Here is a 21,784-nt window from a genome sequence, read left to right as displayed (position 1 = left end):
CAGGTTTATATGATAGAAATTGAATGCAACTGGTAAACAGCGTTTAAAATTGAACTATAGTAAGTGAAACAGACTAATAAAGGATACAAGAATAAACCAGAGCAGTCTCATCTTACTTTTAAGTACCCATTTAAACTAAGTCTACCTGTACCTATCTACCTACTTTTCTACCCTTCTAACACCTAAATTTGTAATCTTGATAAAGATGAAAACCAACCTCACCCTACTAAAAATCTAACCAGATGTCTAAATATGAAATAGAGGGTAAAAATTTTATTTTGATTCTGTGAGTGTATATTTGCCCTCAGTAAATGGAGTCATACTACTCTACTTTCATAAAGTTAAAGAAACTACCTAGTCTAGTAAGATAACTGACTTGAAGATACATAAATCCTTTCAAGATATTGATACTTTTAAGATATGAATTATGTTTAACTTTATAGGGCGTCATTTTTCCTAGAGACATTTAGGTTTTTGAAAATATATGGTTAGATTTCTCCAACTTCTGGATTTTTTGTGAAAGGGAGATGGTACTAAATAGAAGAGCAAAAATGACTAAATACAATGTTGAAAATTTCTAAAAACATTACAACTAGGAGAAACCAGCACTACCAATCACACTATGAAAAGCAAAAATCCAACCCAACCACTCAAGAATAGTTATTTGATTTTATGCTATGAATGTGATCAACATCAATGTTCTCTATTTATTTAGGCTAAGTGATCTTAGCTCTCTGAGACTGTAACTAGGAAAGATAATAATTCACATTTTCATTAAGGAAACTTTAAATTAAATCTTTCCATTCCCATATAAACAGACACCAGAGGACTTTTTCTACTTTTCACAACTATTTGAAAACCCCAACACAATATCACAGACATAGTCAAAATTTTTCTCTCTAAACTAAGAGACCATAAATGATCTAAAAAAAGATATTGAAAAATTCTAAAAACTACCTCAATTTTAATTTACCTAAAATACAAAAGCTAGATACCATTTAACACTTTCAGTAATATAAAATAAAACCAACTCCCACATGGCTAGACATGTAAATAAGTAAACAAATAGAGTCTGGAAGACTGCCAGTCTCAATTTATTGCAAAAGCAAAATTAAATGGTAATTAAAAGATTTGTTTTAAAAATTACCAGGAGTACTAAAAGAATGTTTATTTTAAAATAAAATGAAAAAAATTACCTAACTCAAAATTTTCCCTCTGAGAACCTGTATGCTTACTAGGAATGTGTATTTCAGCTATTGTTTTCAACTTAAAAAGTGGAAAACTGAAAATTATTGAAATAACTTTAAAAATTCTCTTTAACCAAAGAAGCTGCTTGTAATTAAAAAAAAAAGAAAGAAATAGCTAGTATATAATTTTTCCCCCAAATAAGAACAGATCATCACACTCAAATGCCTGTACTAAAGTTAGAATAATGTAACAGACATTTGGATGCCTACTGTGTACAGGTACTAGATGCTAAGAACAGAAAACAAAATAACTCATGGTCTTTGGCCTGAAGGAGCTTGTCGTGCGCTACAGGGATATACAATTAGATATTTATAATAAATTTTAGAAGATCCACAATACAATGTGACTAAGGAGGTACAGAGGGACAGAAACGGGGCCAATTAACCCAGCCCAAGAAGTCTTCTTAAAAAATATGTATGGGACTTACCTGGTGGCGCAGTGGTTAAGAATCCGCCTGCCAGTGGAGGGGACATGGGTTCAAGACCTGGTCCAGGAAGATCCCACATGCCGTGGAACAACTGAGCCCATGTGCCACAACTACTGAGCCTGCGCTCTAGAGCCCGCGAGCCACAACTACTGAGCCCGAGTGCCACAACTACTGAAGCCTGCGCACCTAGAGCCCGTGCTCTGCAACGAGAAGCCAATGCAATGAGAAGCCCGCGCACTGCAATGAAGAGTAGCCCCTGCTCGCCGCAACTAGAGAAAGCTCTCGTGCAGCAACAAAGACCCAACACAGCCAAAAACAAAATAAATAAATAAATCTATTAAAAATATATATATATATATGTATCATTTACTCAGGCTTATACGGATAATTCATTTTTATAACCAGCATCTCAAGGTACTATAAGGTTTACCAAACTTTCTGAAACTCAGATTCAGGTAATATGTTCCAAACACCTCTATCACAGTCAGGCAAGTTAATTAATGTGAGAAATGGTCTAACTGTTGGTACATGTCTTGGCCTAAAGGGGGAAGTAGCTGTCAGATGTAGCTGACTCCCCGGTGGGAATGAGAGCCAATTGTTGCCATTTATGTGATAACAACCAGCCCAGATTTTTATACTTGGAATCTCCCAATTTTTAACTACTGACTCAATTTAAAAAACCAACAAACTCCATTTGAGCCAAACTATGGGTCTGTGGTCTGAGGTGTGCCCATGGGCCACTGGTGTGCAACCTCTAATGTATACTTTAGATTAGATACTTCCACATAAGTTCTCCATCTAACTGAAATGGTTTGACTGTCCTCTTCAAAGAGCCTTTTTTTTTTTTGCTGTGCCGCACAGCTTGTGGGATCTTATTGATACTTCCTTGACCAGGGATCGAACCCAGGCCCTCAGCAGTAAGAGCACGGAGTCCTAACCACTGGACTGCCAGGGAATTCCCCTCCTCAAAAAGTCTTAAAGAAATAGAATTTAAGTACTTAATGAATTGGAAATCCAGGTGGAAAAATTCATTCTTCAACAACCACAGAGTATCCTAGATAATGTTGTTGTTCTATTCACCTCAAGGAAAAATTGAGGCGGTGGATAAAACAAATTTAGGAAATAAAGGAACTGTTATGTAGTCACTTAATTTGGTCCCCTACCACAATGCTGTAACAATTATGCCATAACAATTGTAATTATCTGAATCTGATTCTTTCATATGACTGTGAAATCAAACAAATGTTCCCAGTGATTTAAAGAATCACAATCACCTCATGATCTGCCTAGGTAACCAACTATTAGAGTTCCCTGACCCAGCAGGTTTTATCCATTACGTTTAACCTAAATCTTCCCTACACAGCTTAACTCTATAATCATTTGTCTTGTTCTCAGTGGCCATTATCCCCATGATAAAGCAAACATTCAGAGAATGTGTAAGCAGAAAAGAAATAATGAATCAAAGATAGCTATTATGTTAGGACTATTTTGAAAACAAGTTTATCCATGTTGAAAATGGCATGGGATATTAAAACAAAAAAGATTCATTTTAGTAATTTTACTGATGCAACTAATATTACAAGACATTTAATCACACAAAAAATCTGGCTTACATTTGAATGCTTTTATGCCTAGCAATGGAAAACAAAGACCATAAACACTGGTAATGAATTATTTCTATCACTCACTGTGTAATATGGAGGACATGGAATTGGGTTTTATTAAGAAATCATTTGAATTTCCTAATGATCTAGAAACAAACCATAAATTACTGCAATTCAGAGGATGAATCTAAAATTAGTGAAAACTCTACTGGGATACAGAAATGACATAAAGGAAATCAAAGCTTAGAAACTAAGTGTAGATAAATAAATAAATAGGCTGCCTAAAAGTAATGTATAAACCTAACACAGGTAATATATAATATAAATATATATCTAAAAATAACAGCCTTGAGAGTATTTATCTCAACTAATACAAAGAACTTTAATCCACAAGAAGATAATACACTGGAGTATTATTTCTTTTTTAATTCTTCCCTAACATACAGAGACCACTTCAAAAGTATGCTTGGCTGGGGAAATCGTATTTCATTTCTTGAGGGAGGTAGTGTAAGAAATTCTTAAGTTTAAGAAAAAGCAGTAAGAGGAGCTAAAATAAAGATCATATTCTCAAATGGAAATGAAAAGACTAAAAAAAGACCTTAAAATTTAAACGCCCTTTTAAAAATAAAATCACTTTGTTGGTATTTGGTCAGTTTTCCCCACCTGATTTTTAAATTTAACTTTATTAAGGATATTTTTTAATTATACACAAAAGTAGATAGAATATTAAATGAGCTACTTTAAACCCATTAACAATTATCACTATTTTGGATTCTTGTTTCCTCTATCCTCGCTGATTTATTCTTTCCCAACTGAGTAATTTTATCAGATGAAAAAGTTTTTTAACTGATCGATAACAGAATATTTAAATAGCACACAAGTATCATATACATGCACCTACAGAATTATTTCATTACCTAGATCAGGTGATCCTTTAATTAAACTGCTTAAAAATCCTTCCTATTTAGAGGCCAATGTAATACCAGAATAGTCTTTTTATCAGCAATAAGTTATAATAAAAGCCTTCCAAATTAAGGATTGCTCAGAAATATTTTAACTATACTATGGCTATCAATTTTATAGTCTTGATGAGAAAACCAGTTCTACCAAAAGCACTGATCTTTTGGTATGATAGTACTGGCTTAGTACTACCATGCATTAAAACTCTTAGGAGGGACTTCGCTGGTGGCCCAGTGGTTAAAGAATCTGCCTGCCAGTGAAGGGGACATGGGTTTGATCCCTGATCTGGGAAGATCCCACATGCCGCGGAGCAACTAAGCCTGTGCGCCACAACTACTGAGCCTGCGCTCTAGAGCCCATGAGCCAAGACTACTGAGCCTGCTGCCAAAACTACTAAAGCCCGCGCTCCTAGAGCCCGTGATCCGCAACAAGAGAAGCCACAGCAAGGAGAAGCCCGCACACCAAAACAAAGAGAAGTCCGGCTCGCCGCAATTAGAGAAAACCTGCGGCCCTCCCTGCAACCAAAAAAAAAAAAAAAAAAACTCTTAGGAAATCAGAGTTAACACATAGGCTGATATGTTGGGCTAAAGAAAACAGAAGTGTAAACATGTGAGAAAATTTTTATATTAGGGATGCCATCAAAAATAGCTCAGTTAAAAAGAGGATAGCTTTGTTCAGTTAAAGAAACAAACTAATAAAGAAGTATTTCTACCTAAGGATCAATGAATCTATTCCTAAGTAAGTTCTCTCTAAATGACAACTACCCCAAAACAACAGAAAAATAAACCAAAAACCTCCAAAACAAAACAATCCTGAAGTGAAAACAATCAAACTGTATTATGCCTTTTATTTTTTCCCCACCCTCTCCCCAAATAATACCTTTTAAAAGCAAATGTAATAAAATTTACCATCCAAGTGAGCCTTCTCCCATTCAAAATAATCACTTCTGAGGCAATATATATTGATACTTATTCCAGTAATGCAATCATTACTCAAAACATATCTGAAATTCTTCTTTCAAAATTACTTTCAGAGTCAACAGCACACTGTTCTAGATATATATCCTCCCTGGTGGCATATTTTCATCAACAGATGATGAATTTAATTTAAGGTGTGGGGGGCAGTTATTGAAAGCAACCAGCGACTAAGAGGGGAATTCGAGAAGGGTTAAAAAACAGGTGTGACTACTTGAAGTAATGAAGCAGGTTTTCTTGTGGGTTTATAAACTGGCTGTGGAAACAATTCCAAAGGAATTCCTAAAATTCTAAGAAATGACAGAGGTATTGCAGTAAGTTTTCCCTAATAAGGTGACTTTATGAAGAATAATATCTATTTGGCAGCATATTTTCTTATGGGCTTTCTTTTATAAAATTAGTCTTTTGACCCATTTTATATGTGTTTAATTTTGCAAGTCACCTCAAATCTCTTTTGAGGATTTACATAAAAGTAAACTTTATTGCTTTATAGGTAGCAAACCTTCCAGCTATGTAAACCCATTCAACCATAGGCCTGTGAAGTTCAGCTTATTCTAACTGGATCATTGATACAAATCACTGATTGGACTCGAATACTAAATTATCACTTTTCATCCTCACAATTCTCTTTTTTGGGTTGAGTCCTTATAATATATTCTAATTAGATTTTTATTTTGCTTAGTTTTATGAGGCTGTTTTCCAATTTACTTTTATTGGTAATTTTATCAACCACCATCCCTGTTTTTTTCTTTTATGGAAAGGGATCATCTCTTTTTGAAAAGGTTTCCCCCCCTTTTATCTGTTACCCTAGTTTCTCTGTTCACTCAGCTTATCCTCTTATTCTACTGTTTCAGAAAAACAAGAAACAAAAAACCCATTCAAAAGTTCTTTTAAGAAAAAAGATCTAAAAAATAAAAAAAAAAAAAAGAAAAAGAAAAAAGATCACTAAGGGGGGATAATGAATGCATTTCACTTACCGAACTACACCTATTTTTATATTCCTTTAATCTTCAACTGTGAACATTAGATCCAGATCCATTCACAAACTGATAAACCCCTCAAGAATAAGTCAGAGGACACACAGGTTAATAACCTTCACTGACTTGTACGCCATCATTCACTAACACAAAAACCTCCTGCACATAGACAATCTGTTTGGAGGGCTGTGGAGTACGGTAATGTGCAAGTTCTACATTTTCCAAGTTATGAGAAGGATGCTCTGACTACTATCTCATGACCTAGGACAATGAGAATTTCTCTGGCCTTTTTGATTATCTTCCTTTTGGTTATCTTCCTTGGTTTGTACAAAAAACTTTTCAGGAAATGCATTCCTTTAAGAGACCCTGTTGTCATACTAAGAACTTCAAACAGATCCATCCAGTTTATACACTATCCACAGTAAGTTCAATTCAGCTGATGTTCCATATTAATTTAATTCATCACTATTGCAAGGAGCCTCATCTTTCTTTAAGGAGAGATGTTGAAGCAGAGACATAAAAGTTTACATTGTCATATGTTTCATTTTTTAAAAAAGTGTTCTTGGGACTTCCCTGGTGGCACAGTATTTGGGAATCCGCCTGCCAATGCAGGGGACACGGGTTTGAGCCCTGGTCTGGGAAGATCCCACATGCCATGGAGCAACTAAGCCCGTGCACCACAACTACTGAAGCCCGCAGGCCTAGAGCCCGTGCTCCTCAACAAGAGAAGCAGCCACCTCAATGAGAAGCCCGCGCACCACAACGAAGAGTAGCCCCTGCTCACCGCAACTAGAAAAAGCCCGTGTGCAGCAACGAAGACCCAACGCAGCCAAAATTAAATAAATAAAATTTAAAAAATATATATAGAAATAAAAAAATAAAAATAAGTGTTCTCTCTGCATATATGGTCAAATGATTTTTGACAAGAATGTCTAGCCTGTTCAGCAAGGAAAGAGCAATCTTTTCAACGGTGTTGAGAAAACTAGATGTCCACATGTGAAAGAATGAAGTTAGACCTTTACCTTATAACCACACACAAAAATTAACTCAAAATGGATCAAAGATCTAAATATTAAGAGTTAAAAACATAAAACACTTAGAACATTTTCATTATATTGGATTTACCAATATAATGAAATATTTCATTACATTTCAATGTATTTCATTATATTTCATTACATTGGATTTGGCAATGACCTCTTGGATGTGAAATCAGCAAAACCACAGGCAACAGAAGAAAAAATACATAAATTAGACTTCATCAAAATTAAAAACTTTTCTGCTTCAAAAGACACTATCAAGAGAGTGAAAAAACAACACACAGAATGAGAGACTATATTTGCAAATCATATACCTGAAAAGGGATTAACATCTAGAATATTTAAAGAGCTCCTGCAACTCAACAACTACAACAAAACAAACAACCCATTTAAAAACTGGACAAAGGACTTTAAATAGATATTTCTCCAAATAAGATATACAAATGGCTAATAGGCACATGAAAGATGCTCAACATCACCAACCATTAGGGAAATGTAAATCAAAAACCACAATGAGATACCACTTCACACCCATTAGGAAGACTATTATCAAAACAAAAAACAACAACAAAAACCTGAAAATAACAAGTGTTGGCCAGGATATGGAGAAATTGGAACCCTCCTGCATGGCTGATGGGACTGTAAAATGGTGCAGCCACTGTGGAAAACAGTGTGGCAGTCCCTCAAAAAGTTAAACATAGAATTACCATGTGATCCAGCAATTTCATTCCAGGGTATAGACCTAGAAAAACTGAAAGCAAGGACTTAAGCAGACACTTGTACACCAATGTTCATAGCAGCATTAGTCACAGTGGCCAAAAGGTGGAAGCATCCAAAGTATCCAGTGACAGATGATGGATAAACAAAATGTGTTATATAAATAAAATGGAATATTATTCAGCCTTAGAAAGGAATGAAATTCTGAGATATGCTACAACATGGATGAAATTTGAAAACATTATGACAAGAGATATAAGCCAGACATAAAAAGACAAATATTCTATGACTCTACTATTTATATGAAATATACAGAATAGGTAAATTCACAGAGACAGAAAGTATACTAGAGGTTATAGGGACTGAAGGGAAGAGGAAATGGGGAGTTATTGCTTAATGGGTACAGAGTTTCTGTTTGGGATGATGAAAAAGTTCTGGAAATGGATAGTGGTGAAGGTTGCACAACACCGTGGATGTATTTAATGTCACTCAATTATACGCTTAAAAATGAAGAAATAGTAAATTTTACGTTATGAATATTTTACCACAAAAAAAAAAGGGAAGAAAAAAGTGCTCTACCTGTTTGAGATGTCTTCAGTGACAGTACACCAATACTATATAATACTTGTTACTTTAATTGTTTTTCCTCACCCCTTTAAATGCCTCTAATGCCAATAAGTTTGGTAGGAATATACAATTGCTGACAGAAACATGATCTGAGTGCTCTGGACTTTAGTCCAAGTAAATACACCATGCAAAAAAATGTTCATTTAAATGTCAAGTGAATTGAGTCAATTCCAGTTAACAATAAAACAAGATCAGAGTGCATCTACTATGCCTGAGAGGATAGGATGAGAGATCAAAAGTCCTGAGATGCTTCTGCTAGTAGCAGATTTACCAAAACCAAGGACTAGTTTCTCTTAATTTCTTCCTTGATATTCCTAATAGCTTTATTCTATCTTCTCTCCCCACTTTAGGCTTGTTAATGAAAAGTGCTTAGCTTTGGCATAATTAAATTTCATCCCCAGCGGCTAATGACATGGCCTAGAAAGGAGAGGAGGACAGAAAAATTCAAAAGGAGTCTAAAATATATTTTCAATCCCTCCCAAGATTTTTTAATTGAAAATAAGCATAATTTTATAATTCTAAAAATAGAATACAGTATTTATACAGTACTCTTAAGGCTTCATTCCTTTAAGATTGCTTCTAAAAATTAAAGAAAGAAAAACTGCATAAAACTATAGTAGTCCCCCTTTATCTTTGGTGAATTCGTTCCAAGAGCCCCGGTGGATGCCTGAAACCGTAGACAGTACCAAACCTTACATATACTATGTTTTTTCCTATACATACATATCTCTGATAAAGCTTAATTTATAAATTAGGCACAGTAAGAGATGAACAATCATAAGTAATAATAAAATAGAATAATTATAACAATATACTGTAATAAAAGTTATGCACACTCTCTCAAAATATCTTATTGTACATACTTAATGCCTTTTCCATCTTAACTAAGCACTCATCACACAAACGGTGGCCAGACTTTTGTAGTTTGAGGTGACAGCAGAACTAGCACGAGTTTCTATTTCCTTCTTCACAATTTCGCAAATATTCATTCTTACTGTAGATCTTAGTAACCTCAGCATGATTGTTTTCTTTCCTTATGAAGTTGAGAACTTTCACTTTTTCACTCAAAGGAAGCATTTAAAGGCTTCTCTTCAGCAAATATGAATTGCCAGCATCACTACTCTTGCTCTTTGGGGCCATTATTAAAAAAAAAAATAAAGGTCACTTGAACACAAGCATTGTGATATCATGACAGTTGATCTAATAACTGAGAGGGCTATTAGATGACTAACAGGGAGGATACACGGGACAAAGGGATGATTCACATTCTGGGTGGGATGGAGCAGGAAGGTGCGAGATTCCATCGTGCTACGCAGAACAGCGTGCAATTTAAAACTTATGAATTGCTTATTTCTGGAATATTCCATTTAAAAAAAAAAATTTTCTGACCACAGTTGACTGTGGGTAAATGAAACCATGGAAAGTGAAACTGTAGGTAAGAGGCAACTACTATATCTGCAGTCTAAGAATGAGGATTACATTTAAATAGATACAAGAGCAAGATGGATTTTGCCCTAGGGAGAATTCCTATTTTGGGAACAAAACGAAGGATGATCTTTTATGCTTAAGAGTTTTTTTCTCTTATTAAGTTATCATCTAGAGGTAAGTAAATAATTTCTATACCTCTGATAGCTGGGAGCAGCATGAGAAATGGAAACTGACCTGGGTTTAAATTTTAGCTATGAGTCTTAAGCCAATGTACAAGCTACATACAGGTCATTTTACCTGTTGACTTGGTGGCCTTATTTGTAAAATGGAGCTAGTAATCCCTACTCCAGAGGGTTGATATGAGGATTAAAAGGTACGCTGTACATAAAGTACATCTTCTAGCTCATAATAATACATGCTTAATAAATGTTTATTCTCTTCCTCCTGACAATTTTTCAGAAAAGATGGGGGAGACTAGACACTGCCCATGGCATCCACTATTTCTGAAATGGTAACAGAAATAAGGAACTTATTACTGGACTTAAATGGCTCAGAACCTGAAGGTGTTGAAGTTGGTAAAATATTGGAATGTGTCTCTTTGGGATCTTTGAGCCCAAGAGGGGAAACAAACAAACAAACAAAACAAACAAACAAAAAAACCACCAGACTTCTTAATTGAAAAAAGAAAAATCAAGATGATTTCCTAAATGAACCAAGTTAGAAATAGTAATACATTTCCATAATCCTAAACCAAGAGTCACTCTGTATTTGTGAAGGGCATTAAGTAAATATTAACAAATCTTCCCCCCACCCAAAAATGTTGTACTACTCTCCCTTGGGGTAAAACCTTCCGAAAACTTAACAATTCTACATATATAATTTTGATGTTAATTCCATGGAACTTACTGCATGTTTAAGTCTTTCATGCACCTGCAAAGGTCAACTAGTTCTTTCCACTTAAAAGAGTCTTATCGTTTCAAAAAAGCAAATAACTCCCCTTGCATTTATTAGAAGCATATCAGTGATATCTTTGTCATAAAGTAAAATTTTTTAATTTAAGTAAGGATCCTTTCTCAGAAATCTATTGCTTCAGCATGATCCTGCTAAGAAATAACCCTTCACTGAAAACACTGCTTTATTTCTACGGAAACATAATCTGATGCCAAATACCCCGTCATTAAAAATTTACTCAGAAAAGAACTTAAACTTTCTGTTAAGTTTGTGATCATTTGCAATACTTAAGAAGAAAATTCAAAAGAATGATTAAATATTCCACTACCATCTGTTTAGCACTCCAGGTTTTCCCACAAGATATAGGAGTACAAATGAGTTTAATATTGACACTTTTCTCCTTAGAGTTTCCCTATGCTCAAGTTCAGTATATTAATATTTTGGTATCACCAGTCAGAGCAAGAAAACTACTTTCATTGCATTTATCATTTTATATACATTATTCCATTCAAACTTTACACCAATAGTTTATCCCTATACTCACTCTTTCCTTCTTTTTGGATTAAATGAAGGAACTGAGACTCAGGGAGGCTAAGTAACATGTTGGTGGCCAAGAGCTAGTACAAGGTAGAGCTGGGATCCAAACCCAAGCCTATCACACTCTGAGGTTTCTTCTTCTTCTCCAACCACATAGCCTCTAAGGTAAAGATGAAAAACAAGACTGGGCCTAAACTCAGAGTGTTATGGGACTTATCCCTCAAAACAGAAAGAGGGTTATTCTGGCTTTTTTTTTTTAATCACTTTTTTATACCCAGATTACTCTCACTTAACAGCTACTGACTAGCATTTTGCTTGTTAAAGAAACCACATTTTGTAGATTAGCAGTCTGTCAGAAAGTGATGATCTGTAACTGTGAGGAGGTGATGTAAGTACATTATGTCACTCATTTAATCACAAAAGATTTTCTTATTTGAAACCTCAGCAATAAATTTCTGGGTATAATATTATAAAACTAAGTAACAGAATACTAAGAGTAATGGAAACCACAGGTCTTTTTATGCCTATATGCCACTTGAAAAACGAACAAGCACTAAACCTTAAAAACTCCAATCCTCCTTTTGTTTTCTATTTTCACTCTTCTGTCCACTCTTAGTAACAACAAATTCAGCAACATAACATTTTTAGGAGTCCTCTATGCAAACAAAATCAAAGAAACAAAATTCACAAATAGTATAGATTGGTCCCTTCATTCTGTGGAGAGGGAGTAATTGGGTTAAAAACAACTTTCTTGCTCTCTGACAAGTCCAAAGACCTAATCTTAGGTCGACTATCAAGACCTTTTTTGGCTTGATTTGTCCTGGAGAATGCACTTACAAGTCTGATCCATCTGTCTGTCCCACTTAAGCACAAAAAGGCTAAAGATCACTCTCAGAAAAAGACCACAAACAAATTCTGAAGTCTAGAAAGGACCTACACTAGGGCAACTTAATAAAATAGGAAACCAGAGCACTCAACAGGTCTAATTAAGGGGAAAAGAAGCCAAGGGAAAAGAAAAACACTTATCTGCAGAGGAAGCCAAAAATGCAAAGGACCAGTTTCTAATATACATCATGTGGAAAGAATGTTGATAAAGTAATTGGGGTGAGAGAGGAATTATAAATAGGCCTAATAGGTACTTTTTATTTAAAACATAGTCCACCATTAGTCAGTGGCAAAGCTAATATACAAGACTAAGTATGACCTAGATTCTAAACATTGACTTTCATATATAAACTCATCTGTACTTAGTAGAAAAACTGGTTAGACCATAATTAACGTACATAATCCCATTAGAGAAATAAAGTGTTAATCTACAGTATTACAGAGATGGAGCTAAATAAATACGAATACTGGCATTAATTCTCTAGGCAGATTTCAGGATTAAAACTGATTTAGGTCCAAAAGTTTTTTGTTTGGGAGTTTTAATTTTTATCTTATATAAAAATGTCAATCTTACATAGATATCCTGCAAATAAACTAATAAAAACAAAAATGTATAGTTTGCTTTAATTATAGGGATAGCTGATGATAAAGGGATCTTCTCTAAAAAACTGTTTGTGCTATGAGGCTGACATTCAGATCAGATGAAGATAATGAGGTTCCCATCAGAATGGATTTGATACTGAGCACTGTGATTCACTTCATTCAGGGGAATAAATGTACCAAACTGTAAGCAAAATCATAAAATTTTTAAAAATTAATATAAGGCCATCAATTTCTCTTTTAATAAACTAAACAAACAAACAAACAAAAAACGCCACAACTTAACTTCATTCTACCAAAGGTCCATATAATTTACTTTTGGAAAATTACAAGTTTGGAATAATTATATACATACAGCTTAACATTCTTAGAGTCCATGTATGTATTCTTGCCTCAATTATCCTCTTCCTTATTTATTAATGACAAATCAAAGTTTTAAATGATTATTCATCACTAAATCTATCAACCCCAACATTTGACATGAAGAACATGAGGATTATTCAAAGCCAATTTTCTTACCTATCAATATGAATTAAAGGTGAAAAATCAGAGCTAACCCAAACCATGACACCCCTCCTCCCAAAGAAGGTCTCCTGTGGCCATTTTCTAGACCAAAAACAGAACTGTATCCTTATGAAAATAGCTTAAGTCTCCACAATTAGACCCCATTCCCAACACTTTCTATGAAAAAGACATGTATATTTCAAACATTTGTAAACAGGGGAAAAGAAACTTTGAGAAAACCTATGTAACTGTTTTCTGAGAAGAAATTTAGGCAAAGTTTACAGCGTGATAAGGTAGGCCCTGAGCCGGTAACCACCCTCTCTCACTGAATGTACCATTCCAAAACATGAGTGCCATTTGAGATGTGATGTCCTATCCAGACACTTCAGAAGCATCAATCCTAGTCTTACTATCAATTTCACTACATTCTAACTCTGAAAACTAGTAATCCATCTATGCTGTAAATGATAACTCTGTATCACTCAAAATATTGTTTGCCAGAATAGCCAATTCATAGATGATGCTAATAGCAATTTTAGAGCGTATCTAATAATTTCATTTCATATAAAATAAACATTTATTGGCTTGTTCCTTCCCCCAATAAAAAAAAGCAAATGGTTATTGAATGTCTTCTCTAGTTAGGAATAGTATACAAGAGAGTAGCTATTTATTGTAACTGCTACTGTTTATTAAGCACTTAATATACACTGAAATTATACTGAAAAAAAGGGTAAAACAACCAATTCCCTAATCCCCCGAACTCTGAAGTCAAAATATACAGGGGGAAAAAAATTGAAAGAAAGTGCATTGTGCCACATTTCATTCTGCACAAAGAATCAGCATTTTCCAGTAACACCTGAAGCAAGAAAGTAGGCCAACAACATAAAAAATGTTAATGGTGCTAAGAGTTAGAATACAGAAGCAAAACAATCAAACTTAAAAATTATCATCAGAAATAAAAATGGTTAATGCCTAGGTCCTAATAAAAAATATAAACCAAATAAAGATAATGATGTCTGGAATATCTGGATAATACTTTATTAATTTTATAAGTAACTACCTTTTTTTTTTAACTACTGTTTTTACAGTTAACAATTATCATAAAAGCAGGTTGTAACCTCAGAGTTATAAATAATTACTTTAAAATCACCTTGGGGCCTCCATGGTGGCACAGTGGTTGAGAATCCGCCTACTAATGCAGGGGACACGGGTTTGAGCCCTGGTCTGGGAAGAGCCCACATGCCACAGAGCAACTAGGCCCATGAGCCACAACTACTGAGCCTGTGCCTCTGGAGCCTGTGCTCCGCAACAAGAGAGGCCATGATAGTGAGAGGCCCGCGCACCGCGATGAAGAGCGGCTCCCGCTTGCCGCAACTAGAGAAAGCCCTCGCACAGAAACAAAGACCCAACACAGCCAAAAATAAATAAATAAATTAATTAAAAAAAAAAAAAAGCTTCTTTCCTTCTGACCCCCCTAAAAAAAAAAAAAAAAGTTGAATGTATAATTTGAAACCTTCCCACAAAAAGATAACTCCAGGCCTACATGGTTTCACTCCTATCAAATATTTAAGGAAAAAATAATACCAATCCTACCCAAGCTTTCCAAAAATAAGAAAATGAAATGGGGGAATTCCCTGGCAGTCCAGTGGTTAGGACCCTGTGCTCTTACTGAGGAGGGCCCAGGTTCGATCCCTGGTTGGGGAACTAAAATCCCACAAGCTGTGAGGCACTGCCAAAATACAAACAAAAAAAAAAAAAGAAAAGAAAAAGGGAAAGCGAAATGGTTTCCAACTCAGTATATGAGGTCAGCATTACCCTAAACCAAAATTAGACAGACATTACAAGAAAACTATCAACTAATACCCCTCATGAACAGAATGCAAAAATCCTCAACAAAATATTGGCAAATCAAATTTGCCAATAAAAAAAAAAAAAAAGGTACATGACCAAGAAGGATTTATTCCAGGAATGCAAAATTGGTTTAACATTCAGAAATCAATCAATGCCATTCACCCTTTTAACAGACTAAAATAGAAAAACCATATGATCATCTCAATTGAGGCAGAAAAATATTTGATGAAATTTAGCACCCATTCATGTTAAAAAAAAAAAAAAAAAAACTCTCGGAAAACTGAGAATAAAAGGGAACTTCCTCAACCTAACAAAAATCATCTACAAAAAACCTGCAACCAACATCATACTTAATAGTGAAAAACTAAACATTCTCTCCTTAAGATCAAGAACACCCAAGGAGGTCAATTCTCAACACCTCTATTCAACATGGTATTATGGTTTTAGTCAGTGCAATGGGGCCAAATTTTTTTTTAATAAGCTATATATAGATTGGAAAGGAAAAAGTAAATTATGTGCAGACCATATGATCATATATGTAGATAATTCTAAGGAATCTACAAAAGAGCTCCTAGAACTATTGAATAATAAATTAAGCAAGTCACAGGACACAAAAATAAGCTGCATTTCCAAATGAAAATGACAAAAAAATAGAAAATGAAGTTTAAAACACCATTTACAACTACATAAAAATATGAAATACTTAACAAATGAATTTGACAAAATATGTATAAGACCTTTACACCAATTATCACAAAAAAATTGCTAAAAGATAAGAAAGAAGATTAGGTAAATGGAATGATGTATTAATGTTCATGGACTGGAAGATTCTATGTAGTTAAGATGTCAATTTTCCACAAAGGGAACAAGGGATCAAGACAATCCTAATCAAGATCCCACCGGGCTGTTTTGAAAAAGTGATAAGCTTATTCTAAAATTTATACAGTAATGTGAAGGACCTAGAATATCAAAACAATTCGAGAAAAGAATAAAGTTAGAGGACTTAACACTACCTGACTTCAAGACTAACTATAAAACCCACAATAATCAATCAAGACCATGTGATATTCACTTAGACCAATGGAATAGAATGTCAATAGACATACCAACACATATTGGTCAATATATTCAGAAGGTATATATCTGACAAAGGACCAGTATTCAGAATATATAAAGAATTTCTATAGCTTGAAAATAAAAAGACAAACAACCCAATTAAACCATGCACATTTGAACAGGCACTTCACAAAAGAAATACAAACAGCCAATAAGTACATGAAGATTTTCAACATCACTAGTTAACAGAAAAATACGAAGTAAAATCACAGTGAAGTAACACTACATATTCACTATAATGGCTAAATTCAAAGGACTGACAATGTCAAGTGTAAACAAGGAGTGAAGCAACTAGAAATCGCATGTTTGCCGAGTAGAAATTTAAAACGGTATCACTACTTTGAAAAACCATTTGTCAGTTCCCTACAAGGTAAACATAATCTGGCAATTACACTCCTAAGTATTTTCCCAGGAAAAAAATAAAAATATATATCCACAAAAAGACTTGTACACCACCAATGTTCTTAAACAGTTTTACTCACAATAGCCCCAAACTGGAAGCAACCCAAATGCTCATCAACAGATAAAAGGATAAACAAATTGCAGTATAAAAACAAAGGACTACTACTTGGCCTCCCCTCCAAAAAAAAAAGTAAAGTTTAAAGAGAAAGGAGAATTTCATAATTTTGACTGGTTAACATCCCTAGTAGTAAGACCTATCAACATTATGTACCCCTGGTATCATGCTCTAAGAAGGGCACATCACTTCTGTGGTATTCTTCCCAAATATGCATAGTACTTCAATCTATTCATGAAGAAACATCAGACAAACCCGAATTGTGAAATATGCTACAAAAATACCTAACCAGTACTCTTTAAAGTGTCAAAGCAATGAAAGATGTAGGAAGTGTCACAGAAAAGACAACGGATATATGACAACTAAATGCAATGTGAGATTCTGGTTTGGATCTTGGATTGGAATAAAAGACTTTAGTGTAAAAACTGAATAAAGTCTATAGTTCAATTAACAGTACTGTACTAATGTTAATTCTTTAGTTTTTATAATTGTACTACAGTCAACCATGGTCAAGTAATATGTTACTATTAGGAGAGACTAAAGGCAAACTCTTATTTTTGCAGCTCTTCCATAGGTCTAAAAATATTTGAAAATAAAAGTTTAAAAAGTAAGGGGTAGAAAAAGAACGAACTGCCTACTGACAGACACACATGAATAAATCACGAAAAAAATTATGCTAAGCAAAAGAAGCCAGAAACAAGAGTACATTAGAATATGATTCCATTTACATGAAATTCTGGAAAGGTAAAATTAATCTGTAGTGACAAAAAGCTCTGAGGCAAAAAGTGGGGCCGGAGAGAGAAGTAACTTCAAAAAGGCAGTGAGGGAACTTTCTGGAGTGATGGAAATATTCTATATCTTGATTGTGGCAGTGGTTACACAGGTGTATACATTTTATCAAACTCAATCTATATACTTAAAACGCATGTATTTTATTGTATGTAACTTATTCCTCAATACAGTTTATTAAAATTTTAAAAATAAGTTCATATTTGAAAGTATTTAACTTGAATTATTAGTGTATATTTTATACTGGGTAAACTAAAAGACTATGATTGATTCTTAAACTGATATATTAAAACTTATGCACCCAAATTGTTCATTCAATAAATATTTACTGGGCAACTACTATATGTCAGGCTTTAGGCAACCAAAGGATATAAATGTGAAAAAGAAAGCCCTTACCCTTGAGGAATTCACAGGCCAAAGGGGAGGCATGCAAATGAACAAAAGCTGCAAGTGACATACAAATTGCTCTGGGGAATGATATAGCAAGGTGTCAGGATTGCACAGAGAAGGCAATGTCTCAGAAAAGTCTTCAGAAAGAATACAGTCCCTTTCCATGAATTCACCCTGTGAGGCTATTACACTTATTTCAGGGATATTTATCGAAGCTTTCAAAAAACACTTCTTTTAGTCTTGTCTCTCTACTTCATGGCATATTTTTCTGATGAAAAGTCCTTAGCACTTCAAGGGTGCAGTTTGTTAAAATTACCAAAAGTTATTCACAGACAAATTTAATGAATACCATTCTGGAAAACAGGTGACACGTATGAAGTCAATAAACTTGTTTTCCTACATGCTTTATGAAGTGAAGGCAATACCACAGGGTAGTACCAATGTTTTTCATCCAACATAGAACTGTTGGAAGAATATATAGTCTCTCAAGGGGGCTACTTTAAAGAGCTTTGCCCTTTTGAGTGCTTAAGTCTCAGTTTGTTTGGGGGGGGTGCTTATTACTTTGAAATTATACCTCACTATAAACTGTCAATATTCAAAATAATAATTTAAATTTATTATATACATATATATCATATACATATATAAACACGATGCCTAAGTTTGAATCGTGGTTCAGCTATATCACAGCTAAATGTTTTTAGACAAAGTCCTTAAAAAATCAGCATCTGCTGTAAAATGAAGACAATAATAGTAGTATCTGCCTCATAGGATTTTGTAAATATTAAATAAGTGATGTGAATGAGATAATCTACGTACTAAATGAAATAACCTATGTAAAACACTTAGAACAGGGCTTGGCATATAATAAGCACTTAATAAATGTTAATAATTATTGTTACGTATAAGCAAAGTATATTAGTGTCTAGACTAAGAGTAAGCATTAAAATATAAAGTGGGATTACCAAAAAAAAAGCATATAAAAAGAAGAAACCGTAAGGTAGCTTTAAAGTTTAGAAACTAAGATTCAGTGACTTTTTTGTTAAACAAGAGAATTCTTTTTTAAATTATTCTATGGGAATATACATTTATCTCAACGTTCAGTAACAAAATGTGCCAGGCACATTACAGGTTTCCAATAAATACTTATTGAATTGAACTACTTCAGTACAGTGAGACTGTCTTAATAACCAAAAAAAAAAAGTTTGTCACGTTTCAGCCCCATTAACTTCTACTTCTGCTTTAGTTAATATCCCTTTCAGCTGCCAAACTACCTTGCCATTCTTTTCCCTGGAGAGTAGAATTCTAGAAAGGAGAGAGAATGCAAGATTTTCTCCCAATTTGGACAGCAAGATCTACATTGAGAAAGTATAGCGCTTCGAACTGCTTTCTGACAAGTATACCTAAAAGTGTCTGTGTCCAATTAGGAAAATATAAAAGAATCTAACTGCTGCAAAAACAGCTTTAAGGCAATAGAATACCAAATAAATAACAAAGAATATAGAGGGAAGAAAGAGAAATTCAAACCAAGTCAGTGTACATTTTCAATACAGAACTTGTTTGGTAAAATATCATACCCACATATATGTGGCAAGTACCTATAAACTACATGTGTTCATTTTTGTACATTTATATTATTCACTTATATTTGTAGCCTAAATTGAACATCAAATTGAGATTTGTCTAATTTGAAATGATATAAACCTTCTAATAATGTTATATAAAGTTTCTGAACATAAGTAAAGTAATACATCTTAATGTTTTTGTGTACTTAAAGACAGTATTTTTTAGAGAAAATTTCTGAAAGATTCTTTTCTGAGTGTCACAGTTGTCTACATGTGTGTGTACATACATATATGCACATGTGCTCAACTCAGTTCTTCATCCCTACTTTTCTTTTTAGTTTTTTTTTTAACTGAAGTACAGTTAGTTGATTTACAATGTTGTGTTAGTTTCAGGTGTACAGCAAAGTGATTCAATTATATATATATATATATATTTTTATATATATATATGTATTCTTTTTCAGATTCTTTTCCATTATAGGTTACTACAAGATATTGAATATAGAATATAGTTCCCTATGCTATACAGTTGATCCTTGTTCATCCCTACTCCTTCTTAAATTAACTGACATTTTTGTCAGACTGCAAATATTTTAATAAAAACTTCGTAAGTTCTGAACAGATGTTGCAACTATTGGCTAGTACATTGAGTATTTCAAATATATCTCAGAGATATGAAGGGAAAAACAGCAGAATACTGGTGTTTAAGGTCTATTTGATAATGAACAAAGTAATAGCTCTAGTTTTTAAAAAGTCTTTACATAGTATATGTGCAATCACTTCAATAGAAAATCAACACATTTTTCATTTGTCTTAAGAAAATATTAAAAATTTTAACTGATAAACATTTACCGGTGGTAGAGAGAAACAAAATTCCATCCTTGAAGAACAGCTTAATAGAGTAAAAGCCAAAAGTGCCCAAATATACACATTAATGTATAATTTCATCATATTTCTTACCAGGGTCTCTAAAATAATTTAGCACTTGTTCTACCTATCTCTACAATCTAGATCTCAAGGACATCTGGTAATTTCAATATTCACAAATCTCAATGAAAGAGATTGAGCTAAATACATGACTGGCGGCTAAATATATGACTACGTCAACAAGTGTTTATTGAATGGCCTACTGTGTTATATCCAAAGTAGTAGTTCTTAAGCAATCAGAAAGTGCTACTTACCAGCAAGTGTATAATCCATATCAAAACCAAAACACTTTATTTTTTCCATGGCTAAACTTCGGTTCACAAACACCCTAAAGAAAGGAGTAAAAAATGATATCTCAGTTAACACTGAAACAACAAAAAAAATTAAGTTCAATGGAATTATTGGGCTCTCTTTCTAGAATTCATTTAAATACCAATATTAAGATTCATAATATAAATTATTCAAGTCCTCCTTATACCATAAGTAACATCAGATATTATACAAAAGTACCTAAATTTCCTTATTGTGTCTTGATTTTAATGATGCCATGTACTCAAGTTTTCAGAGAATCAGCTCTCCTTTTCTAAGTCAGACCCCATAAAATAAGCTTATTTCTGAGATTTTATAATTCATTCACTCATTCATTTATAATTTATTTAAGAAACAGAGGTTCATTTAAAGCCTACCACATGCCAGACACTAAAGACACAAATATAAACAGATTCATGTGACAAATACTTACTGAATGCCTATTATATGCCAGATACTGTGATATGACAGAGAACAAAAGAATACCTGCCCTCATGGAACTTATATTTTAACTTACAATCTCTATCCTTGAGGAATTCAGCATAGCAGGAGAGAGACTTATAAGCAAATAATTATAGCAATTCAATAAATGCTATAAAATAACATGCAGGAGAGAAAACAAGTTGTTTAGAGACCAGATGAGATATCTGAGCTGATTTTAACAATTAGTAGAAGTTTTCCAGTTGGACAAAGCAAGAAGGGCATTCCAGACAGAATGACAAAGGAAAGACAGGGTTTGTAATGAACCAAAAAACATTTACTGAGGCTGGAGCTGGGTTTTCTTTGGTTTTACTTTTGTTTGTTTTTGCAAACGGAAGTTTTCCAGAGGAGAAGGGAAAGA

The 21,784-nt window shown here is 33.9% G+C and overlaps 1 protein-coding gene across 4 annotated transcripts in view; it reads right to left on the bottom strand.

Moving 5' to 3' along the window:
- Positions 1-21,784, bottom strand: part of NT5C2 (5'-nucleotidase, cytosolic II) — a 105,723-nt gene that overhangs the window by 22,997 nt on the left and 60,942 nt on the right. For all 4 annotated transcript variants that reach the window (XM_082425231.1, XM_082425232.1, XM_082425233.1 and 1 more), the window contains one exon: positions 20,889-20,962. In XM_082425231.1, coding sequence (XP_082281357.1) covers positions 20,889-20,962 — 74 coding nt within the window. The remainder of the gene's footprint in view (positions 1-20,888; positions 20,963-21,784) is intronic.

This window comes from Balaenoptera physalus, assembly GCF_965194825.1.
Source record: "Balaenoptera physalus genome assembly, chromosome: 14".
NCBI lineage: Eukaryota > Metazoa > Chordata > Mammalia > Artiodactyla > Balaenopteridae > Balaenoptera > Balaenoptera physalus.
This window is presented reverse-complemented; position numbering and strand designations above follow the sequence as displayed.